Source organism: Arvicanthis niloticus, chromosome 11 (genome assembly GCF_011762505.2).
Source record: "Arvicanthis niloticus isolate mArvNil1 chromosome 11, mArvNil1.pat.X, whole genome shotgun sequence".
NCBI classification, from domain to species: Eukaryota; Metazoa; Chordata; class Mammalia; order Rodentia; family Muridae; genus Arvicanthis; species Arvicanthis niloticus.
This window is the reverse complement of record NC_047668.1, coordinates 12,992,523-13,011,519: the sequence shown is the minus strand read 5'-3', so window position 1 is coordinate 13,011,519 and position 18,997 is coordinate 12,992,523. Positions and strand designations below refer to the sequence as shown.

The 18,997-nt window shown below is 41.6% G+C and overlaps 1 protein-coding gene across 1 annotated transcript in view; it reads left to right on the top strand.

Moving 5' to 3' along the window:
• The window catches only part of Brms1l (BRMS1 like transcriptional repressor), a 32,380-nt gene extending 16,161 nt beyond the window's left edge, over nucleotides 1-16,219 (top strand). The window contains exons 5-10 of the mRNA XM_034514584.2: nucleotides 7,432-7,528; nucleotides 8,435-8,518; nucleotides 8,763-8,827; nucleotides 9,885-9,924; nucleotides 12,620-12,746; nucleotides 14,618-16,219. Of these exons, the coding sequence (XP_034370475.1) occupies nucleotides 7,432-7,528; nucleotides 8,435-8,518; nucleotides 8,763-8,827; nucleotides 9,885-9,924; nucleotides 12,620-12,746; nucleotides 14,618-14,735 (531 nt within the window). The 3' untranslated portion in view covers nucleotides 14,736-16,219. The remainder of the gene's footprint in view (nucleotides 1-7,431; nucleotides 7,529-8,434; nucleotides 8,519-8,762; nucleotides 8,828-9,884; nucleotides 9,925-12,619; nucleotides 12,747-14,617) is intronic.
• The last annotated feature ends 2,778 nt before the right edge of the window (nucleotides 16,220-18,997 follow it).

The window sequence follows — 18,997 nt, the reverse complement described above, 5'->3', positions numbered from 1 at the left end:
GTAACTGAGAGTCAAGAGGAGAAAGATGGAAGACGTGGTGCCGTTTGTTTCTATTTGCTAGAGTAGTGACCGACAGAGATTTGAGGCTAGACATGTGTGTATGGGTACACACAGAGAAAGTACACGGCCTCACCGAGGATGGAGGCGGCAGACAGGTCGGATCAAGTGAAAGAAGGAAATGCATGTGTAGGGTACTAGCGCCCACTTGATAAAGGCTGGGATGCTTCTCAGGCTAGCTCGTCGGGTCTCCTGCAGGGCTTGTAGTGACTGTTAAGATTTGACAGTAGGGGCTAGGCATATGGCTCAGTGAGTAGAGCACTGCCTAGTATGCACAGAGCGCTGTGCACCCCATAAGACTGGGTATGGTGGTAGCATATGCCTGTAATCCAGCACTTAAAACCCTGAAAACATGTGAGTGCACACACACGGGCGGTGGGTGGCTGGAAGGAGGAATGGGGAGAGAGACAGAGAGACAGAGACAAAGAGACAAACAGATTGAGTAGCAGGTAAGAACCAGGAATCAGAGACCTTTAGAATCAATCAGTCTGGCTTCTGGTTCTTGAGATTTGTGAGAGATCTTCAGGGTTCTGACCTTTTTGGTCAACAAGAACCTGGGTGTGGATCCCCAGAACCCATGTAGAAACCACATATCGCTGGCAGTAGGTAGCTGTGACCTCAGTATTGGGCAAAGGTGATAAAGACAGACAGATCCCTGGAGCCTGCTGACCAGGCGGTGCAGCCCGGTTGGTGAGAGACCTAGTCTCAGAAGCTAAGGTGGGAAGTGACTGAAGAAGACTCCTGACTTTGGCCTCTAGCCTCCATCTGTGGATGCTCATGCACACACAGGGACACATATGGACACATAACAAGCCAAAGAGAAAGTTTGCTTTGGATTTATAATCGTAGTAAATGCCTACTGATAAAATTTGAAAAATAAGTCTAAAGAAGGAACTGAAATCATAATTTACCATGCAGAGATAATCACCATTAATAAGTGAACATATTTGTATATATTTTACAGCATAGCAGGTATGCTTCTGAACAACTCTTCAGTATCCTAATACATTTTCAAGCTGGGTTTCTTGTGCGTGCTGTGGTTCTGAATACTCTTTGAATGTTTGTTTCTGCGAAGTTCTATGTACACATCCCTCTGAAGGCGTAGGTTTGTAGTGAAAACAAGCAGCATGCTGTCCTATTTCTAAACTCTGCGTCTCAGTGGCAGCTTTCCATGCCATTTAGATGTTGCCTCTGGAATTAGCTCCGTATCTCTATTTTAGACACAGTTAGCTTGTTAACAGAAGCCAAGAATTCCACGAGCTTCTTCATTCCATTCCTCTTAATCCTTGTTCCATTGGTTTTGGTTTTGCCCCAATTATAAATATGTTCCTGAGCCAGAGTTATGGTCTCATATTGATTCTTTCTGTGTACAAATAACATGTGTCTGTACCATGTCTATATGTGCAGAGGTTGATAATACCTGTATTTAAAGAAAACAGTTTTTGTAATTAAAGTTTACATTTAACCAGACAGATGGTGAGTTACAGTCTACTTAAGCTTTTCTTGTACGTTTCGTTTCCACTGTGGGAACCACTGATGCCTTCACTACTGTACGCTGGCTTTGCTTCTTCAGGTGCTCCACTGTGAGCTGTGTTCCTGGCCCTCTCCTTATCTCTTGTTTTTAGGACACTTAGTCACACTGGTCCTGAACTCACCTGGTGGTCCAGGTTGGCCTTGAATCTGTGTAAGTTGTATTATCAGGCCTAACTTGCCGGCTTGCTTTTCTCTTCTCAGGGCTTCCCACAGATTTGTAAGTCTCTGAAGTTGTTGTTTTTTTTTTGTTTTGTTTTTTTTTTGTTTTTTGTTTTTTTTTTTTTTGAGACAGGGTTTTTCTGTGTAGCCCTGGCTGTCCTGGAACTCACTCTGTAGACCAGGCTGGCCTTGAACTCAGGAATCCGCCTGCCTCTGTCTCCCAAGTGCTGGGATTAAAGGGGTGTGCCACCACCGCCCAAGGAAGATGTTGCTTTTAAAAACAAAACCAAACATTGCAGTTTCATTGACACCCCACACCCTGAGAAAAATTGAAGTGCATGTTACTGTAATGGGGTGCTCAGGGTTGTCTAGGGAGTTTGCTGCCCTTATTCTCTTTGACAAAGAATTGAACACCTGGGAAGGACCAAGCTACAGGAGCATCAGAAAGTGTCTGCTTCAGTCTTTGGGATGGGAGGGGCCCTAAGGCTGGGAGTCTACTAAGTGGAGCTGGCTTAGGCATTTTGTAGGGAGGGCCCCTAAGACCTCCTCTTCCCCCTGTTGATCTTGGTTTACCTACCTCATGCCTTCCTATTGTTTCTTCTCACTGTTTTCTGGGACAAGAAGCTAACATCTCAGGGAGCTTGCCTTGGCTTTCCCTGCCTGTGTTTCCTAATCCCCCTTCAATGACTCAATAAACTCAAGGGAAGTCTTAGTACACATGAGGCCTGTGATCCATTTTCAGTTATCCTTGCTTTAAAGTCGTGTTCTAGAAAGGTCAGACTAGCTTCTTTCTTTAAGGTGAACGGTAAAAAAATGGTCTTACTGTGGCTTGTGCTTGTCTTGTACTGACCCTAATGTTCTGGCTTTGCATCAGCCTGTAAGGTGCTGCCTCCTGAGAGCAATCCCTCTAGCTCCCTGCCCCCTCCTGCCCTCCTCATTCTGCCCCATCTCCTTCATCATCCCACTGTCCTTCTGTCCTTCTTCATGCTTTCTAGGACAAACTGCATTTCTGTCCTTATGAAGGCTCTCCATCTACCACTGACTTGGGAATCCCTTTATCCCTCTTCAGCTGTCTCTTGTGCTAGATCTCTCTCTTTTTCAGTTTGATAGAAGGTAGTTTTCAGTGGCATTTGAGGAAGGGTACAGAGAAGTCAGTGTTCAAGGTCTTCTGCTTTGGCTACGTAGTACTTTATAATCAAGTACTACAAAAGTTACTGGCTTAAAACTGTGTGCGTGCGTGCGTGTGTGTGTGCGTGTGTGTGTGCCTTTGTTTGTGTGTGTGTGTGTGTGTGTGTGCGTGCGTGTGTGTGTAGTTTAATGGTGAGGGCTTTGCAAGGCTTGGCTGAGGGTAGCGAGTATGTTTCACTCTCAGGATTGGTGGTGCTGGTCGTGACTTGCTGCCTTTGTTCTCCACTTAGGATCTGGTGGCTGGGGTTTCCTAGACTGAATGAACAAAGAGGGTCAGCTAGAAGTAACTTTTATTTGAGCTAGATTTCTGACTTATTTTGCTCATTAAAAGTGTTAATAACTGCTGCCCACATTCAAGGAGAAAAAAACCTAGTATATATATTTAAGTTAGTATAGTGTCAAGGAACTGTCTTAGCCTACTGTGTCTTTGCCGCCTAAGTGCACCATGCCTCTCACTTGAGGACATAGGTCTACAGATGATGCCATGTATCCTCAGGACAGTTGCTTTGTTTTTTGGAGATGGGATCTTGCTGGGGATCCAGGACTGGCCTTGCTCTTTTGGTCATTCACCCTCAGCATCCCTTTCCTGAATGTGTCCTGGGCCTGGACAAGAGTAATTCAGGGAGCAACTGAAATGCGACTAAGTTCAAGGCAGTTCATTCTGTATTTTTTCTTTTCTGAAGCAGGAGAGTTTCATGTACCTAATGGTATACTTTTGTGTTTGTTTTTTTAAAGACAGGGTTCTACTATGTAGCATTGGCTGGTCTGAAACTCACTGTGTAGACCAGGCTGACCTTGAGCTCTCTAAGTCTGGTTTATGAGGTGCTAAGAATCGAACCCAGAGCCTTGTGCATGCTAGACTAGCACTTTTACCAACAGCTACACCCCCAGACCTTCACTCCTCTGTTGTGAAATCATGCTACTTAGGGTCAGAGTCCCGTGTCTGGACAGCTCTGTAGAGTATGTATCTAATATATTTAGAGAAAGCTTCAAACATTTCAGTTTCTTGTGGATTTTTTAAAACAAATCATAAAGCATGATTAGTTGGGGGACTGGAGAGATGGCTCAGTGGTTAAGGGCACTGGCTGATCTCTCAGAGGACCTGGTTCAGTCCCCAGCACCCACATGGCAGTTCACACCTGTCTGTAATGCTGGTTCCAGGGGATCTGACTCTCACAGAGAGACACGCAGGCAAACACCAATGCACGTAATATATAAATAAATCTTTAGAAACCAATTAATGAGGTTAGAGAATTTTTGCTTAGCCTAGAGCAAATTTACCAGTCTAAAGCTAAGAGAATAAGCCAGTTTGGCTTTGTATTCATAAAAGCAAAAGCCTTATCACTTCAGTTCTTTATGTAAGTCATCTTTGCTTGGGGAAATAGATCTGCTTATGGCTGCCATGAGACCTGTCTCTATTTCCATTTTCTGTTTTCTGTAACTTCTTAATTTCAGGAGCACACTACAGATATGGTTGGAATATTTTAGAAGACTTTTTATAAGTCAGAGGAACAAGCAAAAAGGAATATTGAGAGCAGCTTGTAGTGAGATAATTGTTTTCACCTCATACATAACTTATTTTGTGTACATACCTATGCACGTTTGTGTACACATGTTTATGTGTATCGTGACTACATGTGCATATGTGTTCATGTAAATGTGGGGGCCAGAGGTTGACATCTGATGTCTTCCTCAGTTACTGTCCACTTTAGTTTTGGAGATAGGGTCTCTCACTGAGCCTGGAGTTGCTGGGTTGGCTAGACTGCCTGGCTGGCAAGCTCTAGGAATCATCCTGTCTCTATATCCCAGCACTGGATTACAGGAGTGTTCTACTAACCATGGCTTTTTTAGTGAGTACTGGGAATTCTAATTGGGATCCTTGTGCTTGCATGACAAGCACTTTACTGACTATATTATATCCCCAGTCCCTATATTTAGTGTTTTACTAAACATTTTAGTGTACAAAGCAATAGGTTCATTAGGATGTCCTCATACATTTGTGTTGTGGACTTTTCCTTCATCCATCCCACTACTGTCTGTTGCCTTTGCTCCGTCTGCTGGTACAATGTTTTTTTCTTTCTTTGTTTAAAGATTTATTTATTTATTTTATGTATGTGAGTACACTGTCACTATCTTTATTATCATTATTATTTATTTATTTTGATTTTTCGAGACAGGGTTTCTCTGTGTAGTCCTGGCTGTCCTGGAACTCACTCTGTAGACCAGGCTGGCCTCGAACTCAGAAATCTACCTGCCTCCGCCTCTCAAGTGCTGGGATTAAAGGCATGCGCCACCACTGCCCGGCTTGTCACTGTCTTTAGACACAACAGAAAAGGGCATGAGATTCCATTACAGATTGTGAGCCACCATGTCGTTGCTGGGAATTGAACTCAGGACCTGTGGAAGAGCAGTTGGTGCTCTTAACCCCTGAGCCGTCTTTCTAGCCCCTGGTACGATTTTTCACATGACATTTGTTCCACTATAGCTTTCACTACAGCTGAGCCTCTGAGTTCATATTAGATACGGCAAGTTCAGCATAGTCTCCCATAGACAAACTTCGCTGTCTTTTTAACGCCTGTCTTTTCTCTCCCATACAGACAAGATGGGTGAGGGTAAAGCCTATGGGAGAGCGCTCACTTACCTAGCATGTTAAAGGCACTTGTTCAATCCCTAGCACCACAAAAATATAAAGCCATGAATGAAATACTGAGTAAATAGACAGACAGACACAACCAATGGGGGCTAGAGAAGTGGCTCAGCAATTCAGAGCATTAACTGTCTTTCAGAGGACGCAAGGTCGACTCTCAGCCCCCATGCTGCAGCTCACAACCATTTGTAACTCCCCTTCCAAGGAAGCCATGACCCTCTTCTTCCCTCCTCAGGCACTGGACGTGCAGATGGTACACATGCAGTCAGGACACTCATACACATAGAAATAAATGTGTAATTGTAAATAATAATAGTAAAATAAGTAAAACAAACTCACTGTCTTACTAGATCAGATTAAAACCAGGGCTACGAGGTCTAGTTGATTGTTTTTGATTATATACCACTGTAGCTCTTTTTATAAAAAGCCATAAAATGTGTATAAATATAACACGGAGGGCCTCTCATAAAAGCCTATATGGCTGGGCATGATAGAGAAGGTTTGTAGTTCCGGTGTCATGGATGGTTGAGGCAGTATGACTCCAGACTGAACTCAGGGTCAACATTGTGAACAACTTAGTAAGATTTTGTCACAAACTGAAAGTAAAAGATGGCAGGTATAGGTCAGTGGTAGGCACTTGCCCAGTATGTACAAGGCCCTGGGTTTAATCGCTAATATGAAGTTACAGAGGGGACAAGCCTCTAACAGAGTCCAAGCCACCCACTACAAGATTACTTATATGTAAATACTGGGCTACTGTAGATAGAGTGTCTTACGAAACCTACCAGAATAGACAAGACTTCTTGTGGGGAAGTTGGGGAAGGCCACACTCGTGTAGGTCTGTGTGTTGATTGTGAATTCTTTTGATACAGATTTCAAATTTAATCTGCACATACCTGAAGGTTGTTCTGTATGTATTCCCCATTGGCTTGTTTGTTTGTTTATCTATCTGTTTATTTACTCACTGTCTATTTCATTCATGGCTTTATATTTTTGTGCTAAGGATTGAAGAGCCTTTAACATGCTAGGTAAGTGAGTGCTCTCCCATAGGCTTTACCCTCACCCTGTCTTCCCTCACCCTGTCTTGTCTGTTTTAGCAAGTGAGTCTGATGTAGTTAATCTATAATTTTATAATTGAGTTAATATACTACTTTTTTCTAAGTCAATCTATTACTTTAGTATATTCTAGCTGAAATATATTTATTGAGTTACTTTAAATTGATCTAAAATTTGTGCCTAAATATTTTTTGTGATATACTGCTGTATTTAATATGATGTAGAGACAGTTAAACCCAATATTTTGTGTGTGTGTATGTGTGTGTGTTCATGTGTGTGTCCATGGAAGCCAAAAGAGGGCATCACATCTTCTGGAGTTGGAGTTACAGATGGTTTTGCGCTCCTACCACAGAGGTGCTGGGCACTGAGCCTGAGTCCTCTGCAAGAGCAAGAAGTGCCCTGAGCCAACAAGTGCTCTGGCTTCAGTTTAGATAGTCTTAAACAGGGTGTTATTTTACTTTGTTAAATCTGTTATTATAACTGACCCTGGTTTTACTTCTTTTATATATTGAACATTTCTTCTTCAAAATTTTAAATTTGGGGACTAAGATGTAGCTCAGAGGCAAGCACTTACCTAGCATGCATACTTTCTTGCTTCATTCCTCAGAATAGGGGAAGGGAGTGGCAAAAATAGTTTAGATAAATGAAAAAAGCAAATACAACAAACCAAACCAAAAGACAAAAGCAAACCACAGCCACCATATATTGAAGTACTCTAAGTCATTTGGTATTGCTAGTTAAGATAAACTGGCATTTCTTTCTTTTCATGTAAGTATCATGTTTCTTTCCAGAGTGAAAAGCTTTTGTTATATGACACAGTCCAGAGTGAGCTTGAGGAGAAGATCAGAAGGCTTGAGGAGGACAGGCACAGCATCGACATTACCTCAGGTCAGGGCTGCCATGGGATGTGGTGTTCCCCAAAGCCTCAGTCTTCTCGAATGGATGCTATGCTAATGCACTGTCCGAGCTGGAGGGAACAGGGAAGAGGCTTCTGAAGAATGAGATCAAGTTGATGTTGTTCCTTGGATTCAGAGTCACACTCTAGAACAATGTAAAAAGGACAGCATAGGAAAAGGGACAGCCCAGCAGTGTGACAGGAGCTACCCATGGGGCTGTACTGGAAGACAGCCTCCTGTGTTCTTCCAGGCAATGGGTAAATGTTACAGGGTGGTAGGTTTTTGCCTTGGAGAAAGGGAACACTACCATGATGATTAGACCAGGTCAGTATAAAGTGTGGCCATGTCAGGATGCCTGTAGGGAAGTTTTCTGTTGTTCACTGATGGAAGTCCTACTAGATTGGCCTACAGTCCTGAATATGTGTCACTGTTTTTGTGTGTTGATTTTGCTTCCCTGCTGTAGTTGGGGCAGATGTGATGAGATCAGTTTAGTTTTTCTAAATGGACGTTCTTGTCTGGAAGATGGGAGTAAAAAGCATAGCTACCTCGGGGCGACCTAGCCAAATGGCTCAGTGGTAAAAGTGCTTGCCCCCAAGGCTGGCAATCTGAATTTGGTCCCCAGCACCCATGTGGTGGAAGGAGAGAAACCACTCTCATAAGTTGCCTTCTGACCTTCACGTGAATGTTGTGGTGTAGAAGCGTGCACACAACACACACAATAAATAAATACATGTAAAAATATGAAAACAAAAAATAAATATAAAAAAAAGAAAATATACTACCTCTGTGTGTAGTTTCCCTGGAGTTTTGTATGTAAATAAGCAATAAACATGAAATTCTGTACTGCTCTTCTTCCTGTGGCCCCTGGAAATCAGCTCACACTTTGATTCCCTTGCAGAACTGTGGAATGATGAGCTTCAGTCAAGAAAAAAGAGGAAGGATCCTTTCAGCCCTGACAAAAAGAAGCCGGTCGTTGTCTCAGATATCCTTTCCCACCCTCTCCGGGTTTTCATACTATGCTCAGTTTTGAAAATCACTGTGTCCAGTGCATGGGGGGTGGGGGGGGACGACACAGCTGTTGATGATGCAGTGTGGTCAGTTTGTATAGCTGCTTTTGAGACAAGGCCTTGTATGTAGCCCAGGCTGGCCTTGGACCCATAGTCTTCCTGCCTCAGTTCACCGAGTGTGTGACGTTCCTGCTGCCGAGTTGACCTTGACGCCTCTACGCCCATATATAGTTTATATGCTGCAGGATCTCGACATTCTTGAGGACTGGACAACAATCAGGAAGGTATGAGCGAGGGTGCAGCAGAAGTACATTTTATATCTGCCTTTAAGAGTTTGTCCATCCGCATATGAAAATATAACTGTTGTAAATATACTTTGCTTATCATGGGCTGTAGAATATTTTAAGAATTAGAGACATGTCAGTAATTTGTATTTTTTCCTGTAATGTAATAATTTATACAAGAGTATGGAATAGCATATATTTAGTTTGCCTAGAATGTTAGGGTTCAGAGCTTTGTCAGTTTCTGGTGTATAGAAGGTACCCAGTAAATATTTTTTTGAATGAATACATTGAACCTATGTGTTTTATATTCTGTTAATAACTATCGAGGCATAGTTAAATATCTGGTGCTTGTTTAAGAATGGAGCTATGTATCTTGTCATCCTTTTATTTTTATTTATTTCTATTACCATTTTTATTTTTTATTTTGCTCAGACTGCCCTAGAAGTCACTTTGTAGCCTCCATAGCCTTTGAACTTGTAAACCTCCTTTCTTGGCCTTCTCGGGAGCAAGGTTTGAGGCTTGCTTTTCTTATTAAAAATTCCCATTTTTTGGCTGGAGAGATGGCTCAGTGGTTAAGAGCACTCATTGCTCTTCCAGAAGTTCTGAGTTCAATTCCCAGCGGCCACAAGGTGGCTCACAACCATCTGTAATGGGATCTGATACCCTCTTCTGGTGTGTCTGAAGACAGCGACAGTATATTCATGTACATAAAATAAATATCTTTAAAATATAAAAAAAATATCCCCATTTTTATAAATTGCTCAGAGAACTTACTTCAGCTGTTACTAGTGGCCACGGAGGAAGGTGTTCTCTATGACTTTAGACAGCATTCATCTGGAGGCTGGGGATGCCTCTCAGTTCTGGTGTGCTTGCCTAACTTGCTTGCCCAGCATGTGTGATGCTTTGGGTTCTTCCCCCAGCACCAGAAGAAAATGAGAACAGCTAATGTTTATTCTGTTATTGAACCAATTAAGAACACTGTATGTATTATAGATAGCAAAATCTATTTTCAGTCTGAATTCAGATTTCTCTCCTCTCCCCCTCTCTTTTTTCTTAGGCAATGGCTACATTGGGTCCACACCGAGTTAAAACAGAACGTAAGTTGTGAGTTGTGACATACTCTGCCGAGAACTGTTGAATCAGGGTGGTTAAATCCCCTGCATACTGAGGAGGAACACAACGGTGATTCCATTAGCCAGTGAACTCTGGAACTGACATGAGGAATCAGGAGTCTCCTGCTTTGTGTAGAAGTTTGAAAGTTTCCAGTGCTGTGTATTTCTTCCTCCTTTCATTATTAGGCCTTATAGTTCTTAGTGATACTAGATCTGTAACTCAAGACGCATTTACCCAGGGTTTTGGTTTTTTTTGTTTTTAAATTGGCCCCTTACTTCTTTAGGGGAAGTATTGAGGACTCACAAACTGGTTCTAGGGAGTCAGAATCTCTGGAGTTGTATACTAAATTTCTTAGGAATGTTTTTTTCTTCTTTCTCTCTTTCTCTCTCTTTCTTTCCTTCTTTCTTTCTTTCTTGCTTGCTTGCTTGCCTGAACAGAAATTAGTATTGAGAGATTTATCTGCCACATATTTTGTTTTGAAATAAGTCTATTCTAAAATTATGACCTATTTGCCTTTGATTCATGAGTGCTAAGATGATGTATTTTTTAACCTTTTTATTTTTTTACAACTCTAAGACAACTGCCCAAGTTTGATGAATGTTGGTCTCTGTGGGGTTTTTTGTTGTTATTTGTAGATTTATTTTTTTAATTCTTTAGTGGATTACAGTGTGGTTGTAATGGGGTTAGATTTAAAAAAAAATCTTAATTTTTTTTTTTTGTTTTTTTTTTTTTTTGTTTTTCGAGACAGGGTTTCTCTGTATAGCCTTGGCTGTCCTGGAACTCACTCTGTAGACCAGGCTGGCCCTGAACTCAGAAATCCGCCTGCCTCTGCCTCCCAAGTGCTGGGATTAAAGGCATGTGCCGCCACCACCCGGCAAAATCTTAAATTTTAATGAAAAGAATTTCTTGTTCCATTTTAAAAGTATATTTAAGAGATATTTACTTTAAGAGTGTTCCAGCTTTTTTCTTTCAATGGTTCCTTTAAATTTTATTTCATATCAGGAAATTGCACCTATATATATTGACCTTGACTAAGTCTCTAGAATGTTTTTGAGTCATTAATTTGAGGGGAGGTGTGTGTGTGTGTGTGTGTGTGTGCGTGCATATGGACATGTGTGTGGGTGCATATGGACATGTGTGTGGGTGCATGAGAGTGTATGTGGTGCTAGAGCTTTGTCCTTGCTGGCTTTCTACCTTACTTACCTGATGCAGAGTGTCTTAGTGAATCGAGTGTTGATTCTGGTAAATCCAGGTCCTGTGGCTGTCCCAGGAGCCCTTGTCTCTGCTCCCCTGTGCTGGGATTACAGGCTGCTGCTCTGCCTGCCTAGCTTTTATGTGGCTTCTGGTCTTCACACTATTGTTGATTAGCCCCCGTTGGTTAAAGTCCCACTACCCAGCAGAATGGCTCTGGTTGCTCGCCGGTGTTTAGCTTAACCGTCTACTGCTTTTCTTTATGACACTCACCTCCGTTTGTACGTTTTATTTTATTTTTTAGGAATGATAAATTCCACAATTCTTTTTAAAGAAAAAGATTATTGTGCTTGTGCATGTGGGTTTTTTTAGGAGGGGTGTGTGTGTGTGTCTGTGTGTGTGTGTGTCTGTGTGTGAGTATGATCACATGCATGCCATGGCACACATGTAAGAACAGAGGATGACTTTTGAGACCTGGTTCCTTCTGTTCACTTGGGGTTTTGGGAATCAGACACCAGGCTCAGGTCATCAGACTTGTCAGGCATACATGTTTCTGTGCTGAGCCATCTCACTGGCTCTTGGCACTTTTAAACTAATTCTCTTCTTGGCTGTCTGCCTCCTGACTGGATTACACGTTTACAGAGGCCGGCTCCTGTCTTTTTGTTTATTCTTTCCTTAGCACCCAGCACAGGGGAGTGCATAGGATGGACTCAGACATGGGATGAATGAATGAATGAATGAATGAATGGCTGAAAATGCATATATACTTATCATTACTTCCTACATACCAGAAACTATTTTGGATTCTTGGAGAGAGAGTCGAGACGGACATAAACTGGGAGCCTCCTTTCAGGAGGTGCAGTCCTGTGTTTGTAACTAAGTAAGTTAGTACCAGATGATGACGATGATTATGAAGTCCATGGGAAGTTGTGTTGGTGATTTTCTGAGAACTGACAGTGTGAATGGTGAAGGTGCCACAAGGGCATGGTGTGATTGTGACAATCACTTGTGTGTGTTTCCATAAGAAACATGGTTTACATGCAGTAGTTTATCCACTAATGTCAAACAATTTCTGAGAGTCAGAAATGCAAGTTCTCCATAGGATAATTAAAGTTCTGGAGACCTCTCATTAAACAGTATATTCTGCTTCTTTCCAAGTATGAGATGCTGTGTGTGGGAGGAGATTTGAAAAGTAATTTTCACTGGAAATATGACTATTCTTATTTCAGGGCTGCTTAAAAATGGTCCTGGTAATTAATCATTTGTGTGCCTGCTTCCCTTTCTGGCTCTGCTTTATTGGTCATTGCTTACCTTTGTTTGCATTAGATAGTGAACTATAAAAGTAAGAGATGCTCTTGTTTTTATTACATTTTAGTTTTCTATGTGAGACTATTTCAGATGGTTTTACACACATATGCATGCATGACTGTTGTCTTTTAAGTTCTGACTGTCTTATTAACATGACAGTTATTTAACTGATCCTTTTAGCACCTGTGAAACTGGAAAAACATCTGCACAGTGCTAGATCTGAAGAGGGAAGACTGTATTATGATGGTGAATGGTATATACGTGGACAAACAATATGTATTGATAAAAAAGATGAGTGTCCCACAAGGTAAGAAGCTTCCTGTCGATGTATTATTCCACCTCTTGTCAGTCAATATTTGCAGCCTCTGGAGGATATTTGCATCATTAGTTCCTCTGGATCCTTTTTATTTGAGTAAGATCCAGTCATGTGTGCACAGTCGTTAGTGTTTATATAGTAGACATCACATTAGAGTTGATCACAACATTAACATAGTGGGTATGCTTGGGATTATTTATCCATAAGTGATCCTGTTTATTAATTCTCACAGTGTAATTAATCGTTATGATCCTAGTATAATGATTTTCAAACCAGACTTTTAAGAATTTTTGGTGGGCCTATGAATTCTTAATTCTTCTTGTCCCATTTCAGTTTTCTAGATAAAGAAACGTACCAGCTGGCAGTGCAGCTCAGCTGTGGAGTGCTTGCTTAGTGTACATATAACCCTTGTTTCAGTCCCCAACACTACATGGACTGGGCAGGGTAGAGAGCCTATAGTCCCAGATCTAGGGAGATGAAAACAGGAAGATCAGGAGTTCAAGGCCAGTCTTAGCTGTAGGGACCTCTGTAAATGCCACAGGCCACAGCCAGCAGAATAATGATCTACATGAAGCCAGAAGAAAATCCAGTTCATTGTGACTCAGTAGTGTTGGTTCAGACTTTTAGAGTCGGATTCTAGGCTGTTTATTTTAGACATATTTAAGTACAGTACAATTTGGATTTTTTTTCCAGTGTAACACAAATTCTGTGTGTACAAGGAGGCATAATTACACTGAAACTCTTCTCAAGTATGTGTCACTTCTTTCGGGAAAATGGGTTCTAGAGATGGGCTATGTGTGTTGTCTTACGAGCCCAGGGGAAGATCTGGTGTTGTCCCAGTCATATAGACAACACAGAGGTCACCTAGACTTTTAACCATCTCCAGTCCTGTGTGTGGGAGCCTGGGAGAACTCCTAGCCCTTTAGATAGCACAAGGATCACCTAGGCCATTAGCCACCTCTAATCCCAGACTTCTGGGTGGAGAATCCTGTGTGCTTAACATTTCTGGTTTTGATGTAGGTTATCTGTGAGCACAAGGACCTCTGTGCTCCCAACACTTAGCTACAAATAGAGTTGGAGGGCAACCTGGGATACAAGAGACTGTATTTCAGACAAAAAAAAAAAATATTAATTAAGGCAGGAAAGAAAAGGAAAATTAGTAAAAACTTGACGTGTATTTAGTGAGGCTGGAGAGGTATTCAGCTGCTAAAAGCAGCTCTCCAAGAAGACTGGGTTGGTCCCTAGCATGCCAGCTATCAGTGAACCCCAGCTCCATGGGGTCTACCTCTCCTGGTCTCTCTGGACACTGTACAGTTTGTACACTGTGCAGCTAAAGCATTCATACACATAAACTGAAAGCCAAAAATAAATCTTAGAAAAGGAGCACTTTGTAATTAAGATATAACTTTAAAACTAGAAATTGTCTTTTAAGTGGTAATCTAGACTTACAGTTTATATAATTGTTCATGTAGCCTATAAGTTATCTTGCTGTGATCTTTTGGAAATATTAATGTATTAGTGCTTTCATCCTTTATGGTTAAATTCTCAGAGTATCAGCTTTCTACAGTAAGAAACACCTTTTCTAGATAACAACATTTGTGTTGATAGTACAGCGTCTGGTAAGTGAACCTGCTGAGTGTAGTATAGCTGGTATGAAACCTTGTTTTGAAGCTAGTAATCTGAAGATTAGTATAAACCAGGTGGAGGCAGAAGAAATGCAAGCTCAGGGGCAACCTGGGCTATAAAGGCATAGCTTTAAAAATATAAGGAAAAAGAAAAGAGAAATAAACCCCCAGTAATAATAAGATAAATTGAAATGAAGTGAGCCACATTGTAATTCATTCTTTTTTTTTCTTTTTTAGTGCTGTAATTACAACAATTAACCATGATGAAGTTTGGTTTAAGAGGCCTGATGGAAGCAAATCTAAGCTTTACATCTCACAGCTACAGAAAGGAAAATATTCAATTAAACATTCGTAATCACGATTTAAGTGTTACTCACATCTACCTTATTAGTGTTACCAAGTGTAATGTGCCATGGGAGCCAAGAAAATGTATTCAGCAGCTTAATATTTTCATCCAGTCATGAGAGAATGTGTCTTCTAGGTAGTACTCTAAGTAGACCCCATATTAGTAAGTCATTAAGAGAAATAATGATACAATGTAATCATGACCATCACGTTTATTTGCCTCGTAGGTCCCGTGCCAACAGGTCTGTTTGGTATGTATTTCTTTCTCTGTTGTTTCATTTTGTGTCTTACTCATGTGAGTATGTCTCACCTTTAATGAACTACAGCTGCAGCCACCTGCAGTTTTAAATCCCCACCGTTGCCACTTGTGTTTGTACATAAGACTGATGAAATGTTTCCTATAAATGATTTGTATTAGTGCATTAGTTTCAATCAGAACTGAAATTTATACATAAGTGTGTGAGTGTGTATATACAGTGTCCCCAGCATACTTAGAACTGGTGGCCTGCCTGTACAATCTTGTCTTACCCCAATTAAACTGTTGGGTCTGAGAAGAAAGGGAGCACTTTTGTAGACTGGTTTTCCTTCTCTTCTTCCTTGGTGGCAGTGACCTCTTTTGCAGGTTGTACTTGGTGTTTATCAGTAGCATTGTGTCAAGTGTGAGCGTGTTGCTGCCTGTGTTTACTGTGGGCTTTTAGAGGGCAGGTATCCTGCCTGGTGTTTGTGATGCACAGTGTCAGAGCGACAAGTGGCTGGCAGTATTGTCGTGCTTTCTGCACATCTGAACTCTTGAAGATTTTAGTAAAGCATTTTCCAGAGGCATAACTAGATCCTTATTCTAATTTTATTGCTAGAGTGAAATACATGTAGACACTTCCCTTAACTCTGCCATCCCCCAAATTAGCTTTTGTTAAAAAAAAAAAAAGTGTTTTTTTTTTTTTTTTTTTTTTTTTTTTTTAACACTTTAAGGCCATTTGGTGCAATTTAGAAAATGTTGGCCTCCCTTCTGTTAGCCACATTCAAAATTAACTTGGAAAGCCTCTGGAAGTGTGCAGAAAACTGGAGGCCTCAGCCGGGCAGCAGTTGGCTACAGTGTGTATGCAGGGTACAACCCAATGAAGTACTCTGCTGGTTTCATGCACTTTAATTTCTGTTACAATGTATTTCAGGGGATGAGGAAGACTCACTTAACACTCCTCAAAGGAGTCTCTGCATGATTCCGTTAGTTCTTATGACTTGACCTCTGCAGATACCCCATGCAGGTTACTACTCCACAGTTGCCACATTGTAACTGTTTGACTTTCGAAATTCAGTATCAGCAACGTTGAGCTGCTCTGTTCTGTTTCTGATCACCCTTAGCGGCTGTGCGGACTGTCCAATCCGGTAGCATTTGGCAGTACTTATGTATATATATATATGATGTTTGATAAGCATTTTTAATGAGATTTGTATTTTTAAATTTAGTATGTAATAAAAAGAAGTGTTTGAACGTCATTTGTAGTGTTGGGTGTTACTTATTCCTACTCAAGTTCAGTTGTTTATACCCAGTCCACTGTGTGGACGTCAGCAGGCCCCCTGTGCTGTGTGTGGAAGGGCTTCTGCTCGGCGTTCCACGCTTGCACCTCCATGAGGCGGATGCAAGTGTTCAAGAAGCTAAGATATACTTAACTAAAAATATACATGCTGTTGTGTTAGACTCTTATAAGAGTACTCTGTTTTGAAATTTAACCAGAAAAATTTAAAGATTTGTTTCTCACACTTACCATAAAAACTTTAATTTCTATATTTTGACTTACTATTCCACCCTCTTGTTAAGATCAAGGTAAGCATGCACTTGCCAGTAGTATGAATCATATTTCATATCACTTAACAATGACATAAAGTATTTTACTACAAATAGTTTATTATTATTTTTAGTTATTTATATTCCAGCTCCCCCCCCCAGTCATTCCCCTCTCCCACAGTTCCTTATCCCATTCCTCTTCCTCATCTCCAAGACTCCAAGAGGGTATTCCTCCACCACCACCAGGCCTCCCCCTTCCCTGGGACCTCAGGTCTCTCAAGGGTTAGGCACATCTCCCACTGAAGCCAGACCAGGCAGACCTCTGCTATATATATGTGCCTGGGTACTCGGACTGGCCCATGTATGCTCCTGGTTGGTGGGAGCTCGCTGGGGTCTGGGTTAGTTGAGACTGCTGGTCTTCCTATGGGATTGCTCTTCCCTTCAGCTTCTTCAGTCCTTTGCCTAATTCAACCATAGGGGTCCACAACTTCAGTTTAAATGGTTGGCTGTAAGTATCTGCATCTGTCTCAGCTGCTAGTATGGCCTCTCAGAAGACAGCCATACCAGGTTCCTGTCTGTAAGCACATCATAGCATCAGTAATAGTGTCAGGCCTTGGTGCCCCCCCCCCCCCAATCCCATGAGATGGATCACAAGTTGGGCCCATCATTGGACTGCTTTTCCTTCAGTCTCTTCTCCATTTTTGTCTCTGTTGTTCTTTTAGACTGGAACAATTCTGGGTCAGAAATTTTGACTGTGGGTTAGTAACCCAGTCCCTCCACTTGAGGCCCTGTCTTATATATTGGAGGTGAACTCTATGAGTTCTCTCTCCCCAATGTTGGCCATTTTAGCTAAGACCTCAGAAGATGGAAAGATCTCCCATGCTCATGGATTGGTAGGATTAACAGTGAAAACGTCCATCTTACCAAAAAGCAATCTACAGGTTCAATGCAATCCCCATCAAAATTCTAACAATTGTTCAGACATGGAAAGATCAATTCTCAACTTCATATGAAAAAACAAAAAACACAAATAGCCAAAAAAAATTTCAACAATAAAAGAACTTCCAGGGGAATCATCATCCCTGACCTCAAGCTGTACTACAAAGCAATAGTGGAAAAAAAAAAATAAACCCAACTGCATGGTATTGGTACCAAGACAGAGAGGTTGATCAATGGAATAGAATCAAGGACCCAGAGGTAAACCCCTACACCTATAGACACTTGATCTTTGACAAAAAAGCCAAAAACAGTGGAAAAAGGAAAGCATCTTCAGTAAATGGTGCTGGTCTAACTGGTCTGTGTGTAGAAGAGTGAGAATAGATCCCTATTTATCATCTTGCACGAAGTTCAAGTCCAAGTAGATCAAAGACCTCAGTGTAAAACCAGATATGCCGAATCTAGTAGAAGAGAAAGTGGGAAAGAGTCTCTAACTCATTGGCACAGGGGAAATTTCCTGAACAGGACAAGGCCCTAAGATCAACAATTGACAAATGGGACCTCGTGAAACTGAAAAGCTTCTGTAAGGAAAAAGACACAGTCAGTACGACAAATCGGCAGCCTACAGGTTGGGAAACATGTCTTCACTAACCCTTCATCTGACAGAGGGCTAATACTCATTAGTCTTTTAGTTGTGACATTTATTCTGGGGACTGGTTGGAAAGCTGTGCTATGCTGTACCACTGCCGCCACTGTCGTGTTTCTGATTACTGTCCGTTGCTGGGCTTTCCACCACAGCTCCTTGGTCACATCCAGCTCACCTTGCCCGTCGTTTCAGTTAAGAAGGCAGTCCCGACTGTCATCTAATTCAAATTACTAGCAAACACAAATGCTCTTCATTTAGCCCCCTTGTCCTGGCTCACATCCAGTGACAGTACTGAGGGATTTCATTCTGTCTTCAATAAAAATTGTTCTTGTTGGGGGTGGAGGCACATGCCTGTAACCTTAGCATGTGGAAGGCAGAGGTAGAAGACCGGAACTTTAGGGTTAGAATTGGCTGTAGAGTTTGAGGCTGGCCTGGGCTATATGTTGGTTGTTTCAAACCAACAAACTGAAAACTAAATGAGCATTATGTTTTGGTGTACACATTGCTACCTAGGAGTCTGCTTACAGAGCTGTCTATGTGCCTTACCCTTTGGCAATTATTTTAAAAGACTAGGGGAACTGGTTGAGTCTGCCTTTTTACTCAGTAAATCTGCTGCAGGAGCAAATGAAATTGCATTTCTCTCAAGGAAAGGGAGTGAGTGAGGGGTGGACATATGTTCATTAGCTAAGCTCTCTAGATAGAGTCGCTCACCAAACTGGAATGTAAGCTATTGCATTTTGAAAGGTGAAGAGATGTCAAATACTAAAAAGCACTAAAAGGAGAGTTGAGACTGGAGGCGGAGAGGAGGCATGTCCCTTGTCTGAGTGGGTGAGCTGCAGGGAGGCACGGCTGTGCACTGTGTGATATGTAGGATATTCCCCATGGCTCACTGTAGGCTAGCATCTTT